The following is a 15115-nucleotide window of genomic DNA, read 5'->3' on the forward strand; positions in this document are numbered from 1 at the left end:
AGTACTGACCCAACACTTAAAATTAAAATCTCTGCAGTCATTGCTTTTGTAGAGTATGCCATATTTTCAACCTCTTCAAATGCAGAGTTTTAAACGTGCCACTTTTTTCCCCTCATACAATTTCCCACCTCCTCCAGACAATTGAGCATTGCCACATATCTCCACCCTAGAGTTATCAATTCTGAACAATCTACCACACAAAACCAATCCTTATCATAAATGTGAGCAAATCAATGAGCAACTATTATCCTTTACATTAATTGACAATGAATGCACACCATTTCCAACCAGCGGTGCTTCAACATCATTCAAATGGGTGGTATTGTAAATACACTCCTAAAGCTTACCCCTAGACTAGTTCAGATAAAACACCGAGTCAAGCACTGGAAAAACTAAACTTTATTTTTGGTCGAACAACAAATCCCCCTATACGATACCTAAACCACCGCGGGTTCGATCCTTGCCTCTGCCTGGCCAAGACTTTCAGCCTTGTGCAAGCAGACACTGCCCAAAAGGACACGCAGTCCCAAGCGCCCTTCCAGAAGATCGACACCAATCTAAATGGGGGCTACCTTTTATAGGTCTACGAACCTTGAGGGGCCGAACTACATAGGGGTTGTTCCCCTTACAAACCAATCAGACATATCTATTACATCAAAGTATTATTGACAGTTCCCAAACCCAATTACAAAGAGTCCCAAACAATATTTCTTACAGAAGTTTCTGGAAGGAAGTCAGTTTAACTGAATAATGCAACTTTTACCCTGGAACACAAACAATTCAGCCAGGACTTCACATTGGCCAATCAACAAACAGCAGGGTAACTCTTGCAACATTTACATTATTTACAATCCCTTTGCAGTAATCTAATCAAACTCATGCATTTACAATACCATATAGTTTCCTTCCAAAGTTCTCATACATACTATCAATTGCAAAGACATTTGGACCTTCCTTATCTGAGATATTGATCTGGGACCTAGACGTCCCAGCACCAGCTAGCAGCCAGTATCCCCATACACAGAAAGGGGCTAACAGGCCTTGTAAATGCATAAATCCTCTGCTTTATTTTGGCTCTATTTTGGCCAGGGTTTACAGTATCAGTGTCATCTGGTTCTAATCAAACATAGCTCAGATGCCAAATCTCTTCCTGTTTACAGAGTACTATGTTTACATATTCTGTTGTGCCGCTGCCAGTAAGGATTTCATTTTTCTAACTGGGACGTGAGAGAATAAAACACTCTTGACTCACATCGCTAATGTGTCGTATAGAACGAGTGTACGGGTGATCGGTGGTCAGCGTGGACTTGGTGGACCAAAGGGCCTGTTTGTGCTGTATTTTTAAATTAAACTAAAAACACTTAAACCAGAAGGAGTCAAAAGAAAGGTCTCTACCCGAAACGTCGCCCAATTTCTTCTATCTAGAGATGTTGGCTGCTCCATGGAGCTTCCCCACACAATTAAAGCATGGAATAGTCTTCACCCTACCATAGTTACCCAACCAGACGCAACTAAATTTAAGATGGACAAAAATCCCGGAGAAACTCAGCAGGTGAGGCAGCATCTAAGAAGGAAATAGGCGACGTTTCGGGTCGAGACCCTTCTTCAGACTGATGTGGGGGTGGGGGCAGGAAGAAAGGAAGAGGAGGAGACAGTGGACTGCGGGAGAGCTGGGAAGGGGAAGGCAAATAGGAGAAAGCAGGGACCTCCTGAAATTGAAGAAGTCAATATTCATACCGCTGGGGTGTAAACTACCCAAGAGAAATATGAGGTGCTGCTCCTCCAATTTACGGTGGGCCTCACTCTGGTCATGGAGGAGGCCCAGGACAGAAAGGTCGGATTCGGAATGGGAGGCAGTTGAAGTGCTGAGCCACCGGGAGATCAGGTTGGTTATTGCGAACCGAGCGGAGGTGTTGGGCGAAGCGATCACCAAGCGTACGCTTGGTCTCACCGATGTAGAGTAGCTGACACCCAGAGGAGTGGATGCAATAGATGTGGTTGGAGGAGGTGCAGGTGAACCTCTGCCGCACATGGAAAGACTGCCTGGGTTCTTGGATGGTCAAGGGGGGAGGTAAAGTGACAAGTGTAGCATTTCCTGCGGTTGCAACGGAAAGTGCCAGGAGAGGGGGTGGTTTGGGTGGTAAGGGACGAATTGACCAGGGAGTTACGGAGGGAGCGGTCTCTGCGGAAAGCCGAAAGAGGAGGAGGGGAAAATGTGGCCAGTGGTGGGATCCCATTGGAGGTGGCAAAAATGTCGGAGGATTATCTGTTGTGCTAGACAAAAATGCTGGAGAAACTCAGCGGGTGAGGCAGCATCTATGGAGCGAAGGTAAAAGGTGACGTTTCGGATCAAGACCCTTCCTCAGACTGGTCTGAGGAGCAGTCCAGACCTAAACGTCACCCATTCCTTCTCTCTCGAGATGCTGCCTGTCCCGCTATTACTCCAGATTTTTGCGTCTATCTTCGGTTTAAACCAGCATCTGCAGTGCCCCCCTACAGGTTAATAGCCAGTGCTTTATAAAGCATTGAATTTATCCAAAGACAAAACTAGTTAATTAATCCTGACCAATATTAAACCCACGATACGACCACATATTAAAAAGATCACACTGCAAAAGCCTACTATGGCAGTATTTTCACCACCAATTTTATTAAAGCAATTTCATACAATGGACAATTTGAATAAATGGGCTGCTGCAACAAATTGCTTGAATGGTAGAATCAAGACACTAATGAATAATCTTGAGCATGTGCTCATTTATCTATATTACTAAAAGTAAAATCTTGACCGCTTTTGGCTCGCTGTGCTTTGATCTCCGAGAGAACGCCGCCACCTACGGCCATTATTTTTGGCCACCTCACTCAGAGCCCCCCTCCGCCTGCCTGGAACAGAGATCTTTTCTCATCGATGAAAAATCAGAGAGATATTAATGTCTTTTTTTTTTAATTGCCTTTCTCTCTGCTGCCCCTGCTGATGGGAGGGGGAGGGACTATAAAACCAGGAAGTGGTGTGCCTCACACAGTCTCTGCAAGATGGAGGAAGCCAGAGGGTCACGTCTCTGAGCTCTGAATAACACTGAACACATGTCTACTCATCTGTGAGTGCCCTTAATGCGATTTGAAAATGAAAATATGGTTGGTTTGAAGTAAAAAGGCACTGCATGCAAATGGTTGTTTGGGAGGTTTGGGTTGAAGTAAAAAGGCACTGCATGCAAATGGTTGTTTTGGGGTTTTGGGTTGAAGTAAAAAGGCACTACATGCAAATGGTTGTTTGGGGGGTTTGGGTTGAAATGAAAAGGCACTGCATGCAAATGGTTGTTTGGGGGGGTTTGGGTTGAAGCGAAAAGGCACTGCATGCAAATGGTTGTTTGGGGGGTTTGGGTTGAAGTGAAAAGGCACTGCGAAGGGTTGTTTGTCTAAACGTGACAGCTTCCAGTTTGCACTATATTGATTTTAGATAAAACGCTACCACTTACGGCTGTGATTTTTGGCCATCTTACTCAGTCCCCCTCCACTCATCAGGTGCAGTGGAATCTTCCCATCAATGAAAAACAAAAGTGTTATTAGTGTCTAAAAATGTTGAGAATCTCTCTGTCAATCACGCCATAAAGGCCACATCTTTTCTGGTGGGAGGGGGAGGGATTATAAAACCCGGAAATGTGGGTGTGCATGCAGTCTCTGCATGATGAGGGAGGAAGAGGTCACAACACCGTCTGAGCTGTGAATCAACTGAACACACCGAATGTCTACTGAACTGTGAGTGTGGTGTTTTATGTGGTTTTATGGTGGTTTCACCCTGCTGGAAATAGTATGAAACTGCATTTCAATGTGGTGGCCTTGCACGAAATGGTATGAAACTGCATTTGAATGTGGTGGCCTTGCAAGAAATGGTATGAAACTGCATTTGAATTTGGTGGCCTTGCACCCTGCTTGAAGTGGTATGAAACTGCACTTGAATTTTGTGGCCTTGCACCCTGCTTGAAATGGTAGGAAATTGGATTTGAATTTGGTGGCCTTGCACTCTGCTTGAAATGGAATTTCAAGGAATAGCCGTGAGTCAACTGCCAGCCCACCAGCCGTGAGTGAGCTGCTAGCACATCAGGCTTTGAGGGACTGAGCTGCCACCCCAAGAATCCATTTGCCCCACAATGCCCATACTAGCCCTCTGGAGACCAGCAGTCCCTGCAGCCAACACCCATACCAACGGGTCCTACAGTCTAGTAAAGTATATAAAGCTGCAGATCATGGATATAAATGAATGTCAAACGGAGCCAGCTCCATCCGAATGCAGGATCCTTATTGCTGATCTCATACAATAAACAATGCAATTGATTCAACATATAAACCTTACGATGCATGATCCACATGAGTTACACTTGGCAGTCGCTGATCATTATCCGGACAAAATTATGAGAGTGCCCTTATCCCCCAAAAAAATGTGGCACCTAGGCCGGGTCTCAACCTCATCGGGACTTCCGCAAAAAACAGGAAGGCAGATTACTATCTAAATGGTGTCAAGTTGGGAAAACGGGATGTATAATGGGATCTGGGGGTCCTTGTTCATTAGTCAATGATAGTAAGCATGCAGGTACAGCAGGCAGTGAAGAAAGTGAATGGTATGTTGGCTTTTATACCAAGAAGAGTTGAGTATAGGAGCAACGAGGTTCTTCTGCAGTCCTATAGAGCCCTAGTGATATCACACATGGAGTATTATGTGCAGTTTTGGTCCCCTAATTTGAGGAAGGACATTCTTGCTATTGAGGGAGTGCAGAGTAGGTTTACAAGGTTAATTCCCGGGATGGCGGGACTGACATATGCTGAGGGAATGGAGCTTGTATACTCTGGAGTTTAGAAGGATGAGAGGGATTCTTATTGAAACATATAAGATTATTAAGGGTTTGGACATGTTAGAGGCAGGAAACATGTTCACGATGTTGCGGGAGTCCAGAACCAGGGGCCACAGTTTAAGAATAAGGGGTAAGCCATTTAGAACGGAGACGAGGAAACTCTTTTTCTCAGAGAGTTGTGAGTCTGTAGAATTCTCCGTCTCAGAGGGCGGTTCTCTGGATACTTTTAAGAGAGAGCTAGATAGGGCTTTTAAAGATAGCAGAGTCAGAGGATATGGGGAGAAGGCAGGAACAGGGTACTGATTGTGGATGATCAGCAATGATCACATTGAATGGCAGTGCTGGCTTGAAGGGCCGAATGGCCTACTCCTGCACCTATTGTCTATTCAGCAATCTAGGAAACAAAAATCAGCTTACACAACTGGAATCATAACTTTAGCTTTTGAAGAAAGGTTTCGACCCGAAACGTTGCCTTTCCTTCGCTCCATAGATGCTGCCTCACCCGCTGAGTTTCTCCAGCATTTTTGTCTACCCTTGATTTTCCAGCATCTGCAGTTCCTTCTTAAACATCTTAACTTCAGCATTGTCTCCTGAAAAGTCCAAGTTGTCAGACTACATTTCCAATATGAAACCAGAGTAGTTTCCTTCAACTAACAAAGTCTTCAGCCCTGTCATTTGTCCCATTCCACAACATTGTCAAATCTCTCATGGAGAATGGAAGTTTGACATATAGGTTGCAAACTCAATGTCATCTGATTTAGTGATAAACACGCAATGACATTCTTACCATCACCAAAATGGCCTCTTGCATGCAACTATACTTTGCATATCTGATAAAGTTCCCATTTTCCACACAAATTTCAGATCTCAAATACAAATATCTTAAATTCCTTCCCACAACTTCCTACCTTTTTCCTCAAACAATATCCTTAAAACATACCAAAGTTAGTCCCAATATGGCTCTCTGGCAAGTTTGACTTGGTAATGCTGTGGTGCAACTTAAGATTTTCTTATTTTTAAACGTACAACTATACGGCATTATAAAAATGCAAATTGTGTAAGAAATTCAAAAACAAAGCTAAAAGTAACTTCAAGATTACATGTAGAATAATACAACTGTCAATCTGTACAGTAAATCAATTGCAAAACCTAGCACCAATAACAAAAGATTGTAATGGGTCATAGACCAACGTTGGAAAATCTGTAACAGTTATTAGATTGATTGTTTGAAGATGTTGGTCTCTATTCCAAGTTGGCTAATCATTTATTGATATAGGCGGTTCTGCAAACCCGATTTGGTAAGTTACTGCAGTTTACTTTGCGGGGAGTTGACATTGGAGCCAGTGATGAAATTAGCAAAATAAATAAATTCAGGGCACCAAAATGTTATCTCTATTCTGGGTGTGAACAGGATTTTCAGCATTGGTAAAGAGCATGGCATTACAGAGTTAACATACTCTCTATAGACGGCTTTGCGGAAGTTGCAGATCATTGGCTGAAGGTTAATGGTGAACCCCCTGATTTTAATGCTGCGCAAATCAATCAGGGTAATTCCATCAAATGTCAAAGAGCAGTGGCTAGATTATTTTTCATCATTGTCTGTCCTCTGTATGGCACAGAAGGTGATTTGCCACCTATCAGCCAATTTCCCCCCATCATGCTGGGATATTGCCCATTGTTTCTAAATGTACACATGCACCACATTATTAGGGCTATAAATGGCATTTGGTACCAAGTAATCAGCAAAAACTATTTCCAATAATGGCATTAAGAAATCAAGGACACCTTAAATTAAACACCAGTTAAGTTGTAGTAGTGACCAGGTTTGACAGTTGGTACATCTTTCACCAGGAAACAGCTTACAAAAAAGCCTTCAATACTAAAAGGAATGCAGTACTTCAAGGCACCAGAATTTTATCAATCTACGTCAGAGTAGATTCAAGGGAATGGCTTTATCTTCTCTATAACTAAAACTCTCATCTTGTTATCTGCAGGTTTGCATTGTTTTTCCATTTGCGCAGAAATGGTACACAATAGTGCTACAATTTTGCCCCACCTTAGTCACCATTGTCCTGTGCTGTAAGTGGAACACGTTTTGTTCAGATCAAGTGGTATATTTTAAAATTAGGTTTAAAATCCTTAAAAACCACGTATACGCAGTTGGGAGGCGAGTTCCTAAGCGCGTCTTTACTGGCGTCGAAAATGGCACGCAATGGGTCCCCAGACATGCCTGCGCAGTTCCAGAATTGAGGTCGCGGCGGCGACAAGAGGCCACACCAACGATCCGTGGCCTGGGCGCCAAGGCTGGCGGCTGAGGCCGCGCCAAGGATCAGAGGCCTGGGCACTGAGCCTGGCTCTGAGGCCGGCGGTGCTGCTGCCTCCGGGCACACAAGGGAAAGCTGCAGCACTCTCGAGATCCTGGGGAAGTCAGGACTGAGAGGGGGGGGGGGGGGTTTGAGGGAGAGGAAAGGGTAGGGAGGGAGTGGGGGATGTGGGAGAGACGGAGGGGCCAGGAGGGGGCCAGAGAGGAAGTGGGGGGGGAGTGTGGAGGGTAGGGAGTGGGGAGGGGGAATACAGGGAGAGGAAGGATAGGAGGGGAGTTGGGATGAAGGGGTTAGGTGTGGGATAGAGATAGGAGGGGGGGTAGGGAGGGAAGAGGAGTTGTAGGAAAGGGGGGAAGGGGGAGTGACGAGGGTAGGGAAAAGGAAGAGGGTGGGATGTGATGAGGGAAGGGGAAGGGAGGTGTTGGTGAAAGATTCCAGGGAGGTGAGTGAAGGTAGATGGAGATTGAGAGATTGGGACGCGCGGGGAGTTAGGGGTAGGGAGGGAGGTGAGGATGGAGAGTGGGGAGGAGGGTGAATAGAGGAAGAGGAGGAGGTAGGGTGTGGGGAATAGAGGGACAAGGGGCAAGAGGGGCAGTGGGGAGGAGAGGAGAGATAGGGGGGGGGGGGGGGAGATAGGAGGTGGATAGGGAGGGGGAGAGAGTTAGGAGGGAGGGAGGGAGTTGACTGAGGGATGGAGGGGTGGGGAGGGGAGGGAGGAGAGGGGAGAAAAGAGGGCTTGGGGGTGGGGGGGCTGAGAGTGAACGGGAGTTGGGAGGAGAGTGATAGGGATGGGGGAAATGAAGCCACGCGCGAGAGTGAAACAGGAGATATGGTGTGAGTTGGTGGAATATTGCGTTGAGGAAAGGGTTGCTTTGGGGGCAAGGGACGAGTTGTGAGTGGTGAGGAATGTTGGGTGTAGGGAACCGGATCTTGTGCAGGTGGTTGTAATAATTGTGTTAGGAGCATACCCAACAGGTCTGCACTTAGTCTAGTTACAATTAAGAGCAAATTGTTAAAACATGTTCACTGTTAAAATAGATAATCATACTTGCAATAAACAAAATTGGGAAGGCCCTCATATAGATAGCTCTGCTGCAAGTCATGTTTCCATAACATAATTGGATATAATGCAAGTGATGAATTGGGGAACACTATTTGCATTACGCGAGTCAAATTGGTGAAAATGTATTTTCGATCAGGAAACAATCACTTAAGTTACGTATGAAATATGGCAGACAGAAATGTGCCATCTTTGATTTAAAAGGTATAGGGGATAGACATGCTTCCCTTACGAGTTCTCTGTAGTATTCAGTAACTTTAACAACAGGCAGTAATTGAAATTAACAAGCAATCACTTCTATTGACACGTGCAACCATTGTTAAACAATGTAACAGTCTGTAATAAAGAAAAACTTATTGCTATTGAAAAGCCCATAATTTTTTTTAATCTTGTGGGGAATTGTGGATAAATTCAAGGACAAAGCTGAATCAAGAGGATTTTTTTCTAGCAATTGCCTGGACGAGCACAGATAATTAATTGAGAAAATTTTACTAAAGGGATGTCCCACTGCGGGGACCTACTTTGCGAGTTTAGAAGAGTTTGCCCTCGACTCATACTCGCAGCAGCAGCAGCTGCGTGCTTGCGCGTGCGTCCGGCTCGCGGTTTCATCGCGTCGAAGACAGTCGCATTAGTGGGAGAGGCCCTTTATTTAGTGAAATGCCGCAATCCTTAAGGAATGGTCAGCGTTCTAATCAATCAATTTAACAGTTCAGAGTTTTCTGCAATGTTGAGATAAACTACTTACCGTGATGTTGAGATATACTACACGATTGCTTTGGTCATAACTGACATAAATGGATTTCACACCAACGTAACTCACATCAATAGATCGTGGAAAGAGAAAAAATACTGCTAATCCAGAAAGCAGCAAACAAAGAATATTACTGATGATGGTTTCACGTAAAACTTCAAAAAAAACAACACAAATATTCAAAATGCAATTAAGAAAAACACGGTGTTCATAATTTGATAGTTGTTTTCATCAAATCCGTGAAATTTTGTTTTTTTTCAGTTTTGTCTGCCAAGTTGTTTTTTTTGTTGTTATAAACTTTCAACAATGGCAGTGGCTGTGGTCATTTATAAACCTAGTGGTCAGGCCAGTCACTCAATGTTGATTCGATTTGCCCGTAAACCACGGATGAGGTCACGTAAACTTTCTCATGCAACCATTAATTAACTGTTAAAATGTTGTTTCATTAGAAACAATGTTTAGGAATTTGCAGTGGTGGATTAACAATCCATCCACCATTTGCAGTAGTGGATTAACAATCCACCACCTAACCTACAATCTTTGAGCTCTTTTCCAAGTATTCCATTCCAAAACAAATAGCAATTCCCGAAAAGACAATGAAGCCTGTGGCGGTACCTGGTGGCTAGCCAGGGGTAGCGAACCCTCGGATCAGGAGGGAGGAGTTAAGCGCATCGGAGTGGGAGGCGTTGGGTCATGGAATCGGAACCGGGGTATTTAAGGTCGGGTCACGCCCGGTCACAGGGTTGGAGTTGGAAGCAGCACAGTGCAGTAACAAACATCATTTCGTTCACACAACTCGTTTTCACCTCATTCTTGGCTGGACTCCTGGCGTCCCCGCTACAAACCATTCATAAAAACAAAAAAAGCTTCCTTTATAAATGCATTCAAGGTGTTACTTGATGGCCTCCATCAAAGATCAGAGAAGACTAAGATAGACCACTCCTGCAAAATTCAATGGATTGACATGCAGTATGCAACGGAGCGGAATGTCCATCATTTTGGGAAACACGACTGGCAGTGTAATCAGTGTTGCGGGGGAACAGTATGTGTGAGATATAGCTCATCTACCAAATTCATAATTTTTTTTTAATGTTTTCCTCCCTGCTTAATCTATCTGTCTCTACCCATTTCCCTCCCATCCTTCCTCCCCACCCCCCTCTTTTCTGCAGTTTCCCTTGTATTGCTCCAACACACACTAGGCACAAATATAACTTTATATACATATATAACCATCTTGCTCTAGTATCTTTGGCCTCAATCCCTCCCAAAAGTCTGACTTGACAGTCATCAAGAGTGATGCTGAGCAGCCTTTAAGTAGTCCCAGTGAACCAAATATTTTATTTTGTCCACTTCAGTAGCATTGAGCCAACTACAAAATGTAATCAAGTTTCTCCAATAAAAGTCTTTCCTCAACTAACGCCACAAAAAATTCCAGCAATGGCCTACAATCATGCAGTGCGGAGAAAAAGTACTCCTGATAATACTGCAACCATGTTCATTCATGGGACGTATACAGAAGCCCTGCACAATGTGAGGGAATGCACCACTCACCAAAACACACCTGGCCTCCTCAGGCATTTGTCCATTTGCTTGTTCCGAAACTCAAATCAAAGGTGAACGATGCAGATACAAAACCAGTGGAAATAACCCACTCTACATTTTGAGGGATTAAACATTTGTTGGCTCTTGCATCACATGAAATAATGTTTTAATCTTTTGCCTCAAAATCACTCCCCTCCACCACACTGTTTAAGAAAGAACTGCAGATGCTGGAAAAATTGAAGGTAGTTGAGGCCAGTTCATTGGCTATATTTAAGAGGGAGTTAGATGTGGCCCTCGTGGCTAAGGGGATCAGGGGGTATGGAGAGAAGGCAGGTACGGGATACTGAGTTGGATGATCAGCCATGATCATATTGAATGGCGGTGCAGGCTCGAAGGGCCGAATGGCCTACTCCTGCACCTAATTTCTATGTTTCTATGTAGACAGAAATGCTGGAAAAACTCAGCAGGTGAGGCAGCATCTATGGATCGAAGGAATAGGCAGCGTTTCAGGGAGGACAGGGTGGAAAAAAGAAAGGAAGAAGCGGAGACAGTAGGCTGTGGGAGAGCTCGGAAGGGGAGGGGAAGGAGGGAGAAAGCAAAGACTATCTGAAATTAGAGGTCAATGTTCATACCGCCGGGGTGTAAACTACCCAAGCCAAATATGAGGTGCTGCTCCTCCAATTTACAGTGGGACTCGTTCTGACCATGGAGGAGACCCAGGACAGAAAGATTGGTTACGGAAAGGGAGGGGGAGTTGAAGTGCCGAGCTACTGGGAGATCAGGTTGGTTATTGCAAACTGAGTGGAGGTGTTGGGCGAAGCGATCGCCAAGCCTGCGCTTGGTCTCACCGATGTAGAGCAGTTGACACCTGGAACAACTCCGCCATTCAGTCTTGGCCAATCTATCATTCCCTCTTAATCCCATTCTCCTGCCTTCTAACCCCCAACTAATTAAGACTATCTATCTGTCTTACAAATATCTGCCTTCTGTGGCAATTATTTCTACAGATTCATCACCCTCTGACTAAATAAATTCCTCCTCATTTCCTTTCTAAAGGAACATCTTTTATTCTGAGGCTGTGCCATCTGGTCCTGGGCTCTTTCACCAGTGGAAATATCCTCTCTCCATCCACTCCACCCAGGCCTTTCACTAGTCGGTAAGTTTCAATGAGCCCCCCCCCCAATCCCTCTAAACTCCAGCAAGTAAAGGGCCAGTGTCGTCAAACGCTCATAATATGTTAACCCGCATTCTCGGAATCATTCTCGTAAACCTCCTCTGGACCCTCTCCAATGCCAGCACATCCTTACTCAGATATGGGGCCCAAAATTGCTCACAATACTCAAAATGCAGTCTGAGCAGCGACTTTATAGAGGCTCAGCATTACATTCCTGTTTTTGTATTCTAGTCCGCTTGAAATAAATGCTAGCTTGCATGATTACACAAGAGCAAGCTGCGTACAGAATGTTCCCTTTGTGCACAAATAATCTTAGTAAAATTCAGCAGCAAAGATGTTGGGACAATTGATACAATTATATTCACATCAAAAAATCTGTTTTACAACTAGATACTAAAAAAAAAATTGCACATTTCTTGATGTCAATTCATAGGATGTTATTCAGATTATGATGCCAATTGATAAATACAATGCCCTCCATAATGTTTGGGACAAAGATCCATCATTTATTTAGTTACCTCTGTACTCCACAATTTGAGATTTGTAATAGAAAAAAAATCACATGTGGTTAAAGTGCACATTGTCAGATTTAATTAAAGGGTATTTTATACATTTTGGCTTCACCATGTAGAAATTACAGCCGTGTTTATACATAGTCCTCTCATTTCAGGGCACCATAATGTTTGAGACACATGGCTTTACAGGTGTTTGTAATTACTCAGGTGTGTTTAATGGCCTCCTTAATGCAGGTATAAGAGAACTCTCAGCACCGAGTCACTCCTCCAGTCTTTCAATCACCTTTGGAAACATTTATTGCTGTTTAAAAACATGAGGACCAAAGTTGTGTCAATGAAAGTCAAAGAAGCCATTATGAGACAGAGAAACAAGAATAAAACTGTTAGAGACATCAGCCAAACCGCAGGCTTACCAAAATCAACTGCTTGGAACATCATTAAGAAGAAAGAGAGCACAGGTGATCATACTAATCGCAATGGGACTGGCAGGCCAAGGACGACCTCCACAGCTTATGACATAAGAATTCTCCCTATAATAAAGACAAAAACCTAAATGCCTGTCTGACAGATCAGAAACACTCTTCAGTAGTCAGGTGTGGATTTGTCAATGGCCAATGTCTGCAGTAGACTTCATGAACAGAATGAGACTAAGATTAACTTATATCAGAGTGATGGCAAGAGCAAATTATGGAGGAGAGAAGGAACTGCCCAAGATCCAAAGCATACCACCTCATCTGTGAAACATGGTGGTGGGGGTGTTATGGCCTGGGCATGTATGGCTGCTGAAGGTACTGGCTCACTTATCTGCATTGATGATACAACTGATGATGGCAGTAGCATAATAATTTCTGAAGTGTATTGACACATCCTATCTGCTCAAGTTCAAGCAAATGCCTCAAAACTCATTGGCCAGCAGTTTATGTCAAGTCAATCACCTGATCTGAGCACAATTGAGCATACCCTTTATATGCCACAGAGAAAACGGAAGGGGACTAGACCCCAAAACAAGCATAAGCTAAAGATGGCTGCAATACAGGCCTGGCAAAGCATCACCAGAGAAGGCACCCAGCAACTGTGATGTCCATGAATCGCAGACTTTAAGCAGTCATTGCATGCAAAAGATATGCAACAAAATACATGATTACTTTCATTTAAGTGACATTGCTGTGTCCCAAACATTATGGTGCCCTGAAATGGGGGGGGGGGGGGGGGGTCTATGTATAAACACTGCAGTAATTTCTACATGGTGAAACCAAAATGTATAAAAATGACCTTTATTAAAATTATGACAATGTGCACTTTAACCACATGATTTTTTCTATTACAAATCTCAAATTGTAAAGAACAGAGGCAAATAAATAAATGATGTGTCTTTGTTCAAACATTATGGAGGGCACTGTAGATCACTGCTTTACTGACAGAAGCACAAATTTGAACTAAAGTCAAAGCACATTATTTTCCTAAACGATTGTACTTAGCAAATTCAAGCTAGAACTACGCAAATCTACTTTAGCAGGCATTGATACAAGTTCCACCATTCTGTAAATTTCAACAGAACCTACGTTCGCCTGGGTCTTAGCCTCTGGTCACTGTAAGGAATTAATGCCACAAGCTGGTTTTCTTGACCTAAATGGAGAAATAAAAACAATTAGTCAGAGATTAAGGTATTGGTACTTAAAAAAAAAAAAAGTGTTCCAAAGAACTGGTTTGAAAGCTTTCCTGTCAACCAGGCTGAAATAGACAGTCTTCAAAGCAGCCAATCTTGAATTTGTAGTGGATGGATCCCGAGATAACCAAAGTCCCACAGACATTACGGGTGTTTTCTCATGGGATTATCGTCCAGGAACTTCTGTTTACTGATCAACACTCTTTAAAGTATTATTTTATAAAATACATACAATTTACAGCAAACAGGATGTTCTTTTAAGGAGAATGTCTTTAGTCAGAGGGTGGTAAATCTGTGGAATTCTTTGCCATAGAAGGCTGTAACATTGTCCTCACCTTCCAGCCATCACATACAACAATTAATCCTCTGACATTTTCACCACCTCCAACGGAATCCCACCACTGACCAAATCTTCCCATCTCCTCCTCTTTCGGCTTTCCGCGGAGACCGCTCCCCTCCGTAACTCCCTGGTCAATTTGTCCCTTCCCAACCAAACCACCCCATCACACTTGTTGCTTTACCTCCCCCCCTTAGACTCCATCCCAGGACCCAAGCAGTCTTTCCAGGTGTGGCAGAGGTTCACCTGCACCTCCTCCAACCTCATCTATTGCATCCGCTGCTCTAGCTGTCAGCTGCTCTACATCAGTGAGACCAAGCGTAGGCTTGGCGATCTCTTCGCCCAACACCTCCACTCGGTTTGCAATAACCAACCTGATCTCCCAGTGGCTCAGCACTTCAACTCCCCCTCCCATTCCGAATCCGACCCGTCCTGGGCCTCCTCCTTGGCCAGAGTAAGGCCCACCGTAAATTGGAGGAGCAACACCTCACATTTCTCTTGTGTAGTTTACACCCCAGCAGTATGAACATTGACCTCCAATTTTAGGTAGTCCCTGCTTTCTCCTTCTTTCCCCTCCCTTACCCAGTTCTCCCACAGCCCACTGTCTCCGCTTCTTCCCACTCCCCACCCCCACATCAGTCTGAAGAAGTCTCAATCCGAAACGTTGCCCATTTCCTTCGCTCCATAGATGCTGCCTCATCCGTTGAGTTTCTCCAGCATTTTTGTCTACCTTTATTTTATCTTAATTTTTCCAAATGAGGATCTTCAACAGAATTAGCAAATTGCCTCAACAGAAGGATAGTGGCCACTAGGCAGAATAAATATACTTGTTGCAAATAGAAATTCATCCATTTTAAAAATCAGCTATTTAGTAAAGCAAAAACAGTGGTTATATACGT

General features: G+C 43.9%; 1 protein-coding gene across 1 annotated transcript in view; it reads right to left on the reverse strand.

The window, feature by feature from the left end:
* tmem106ba (transmembrane protein 106Ba) overlaps positions 1-15115 on the reverse strand; it is a 31145-nt gene that overhangs the window by 12938 nt on the left and 3092 nt on the right. Inside the window, 3 exon segments of the mRNA XM_055661964.1 lie at positions 8977-9115; positions 9357-9388; positions 13772-13839. Coding sequence (XP_055517939.1) covers positions 8977-9115; positions 9357-9388; positions 13772-13839 — 239 coding nt within the window.

The sequence above is a fragment of the Leucoraja erinacea genome, chromosome 2, assembly GCF_028641065.1.
Source record: "Leucoraja erinacea ecotype New England chromosome 2, Leri_hhj_1, whole genome shotgun sequence".
Classification (NCBI taxonomy): Eukaryota; Metazoa; Chordata; class Chondrichthyes; order Rajiformes; family Rajidae; genus Leucoraja; species Leucoraja erinaceus.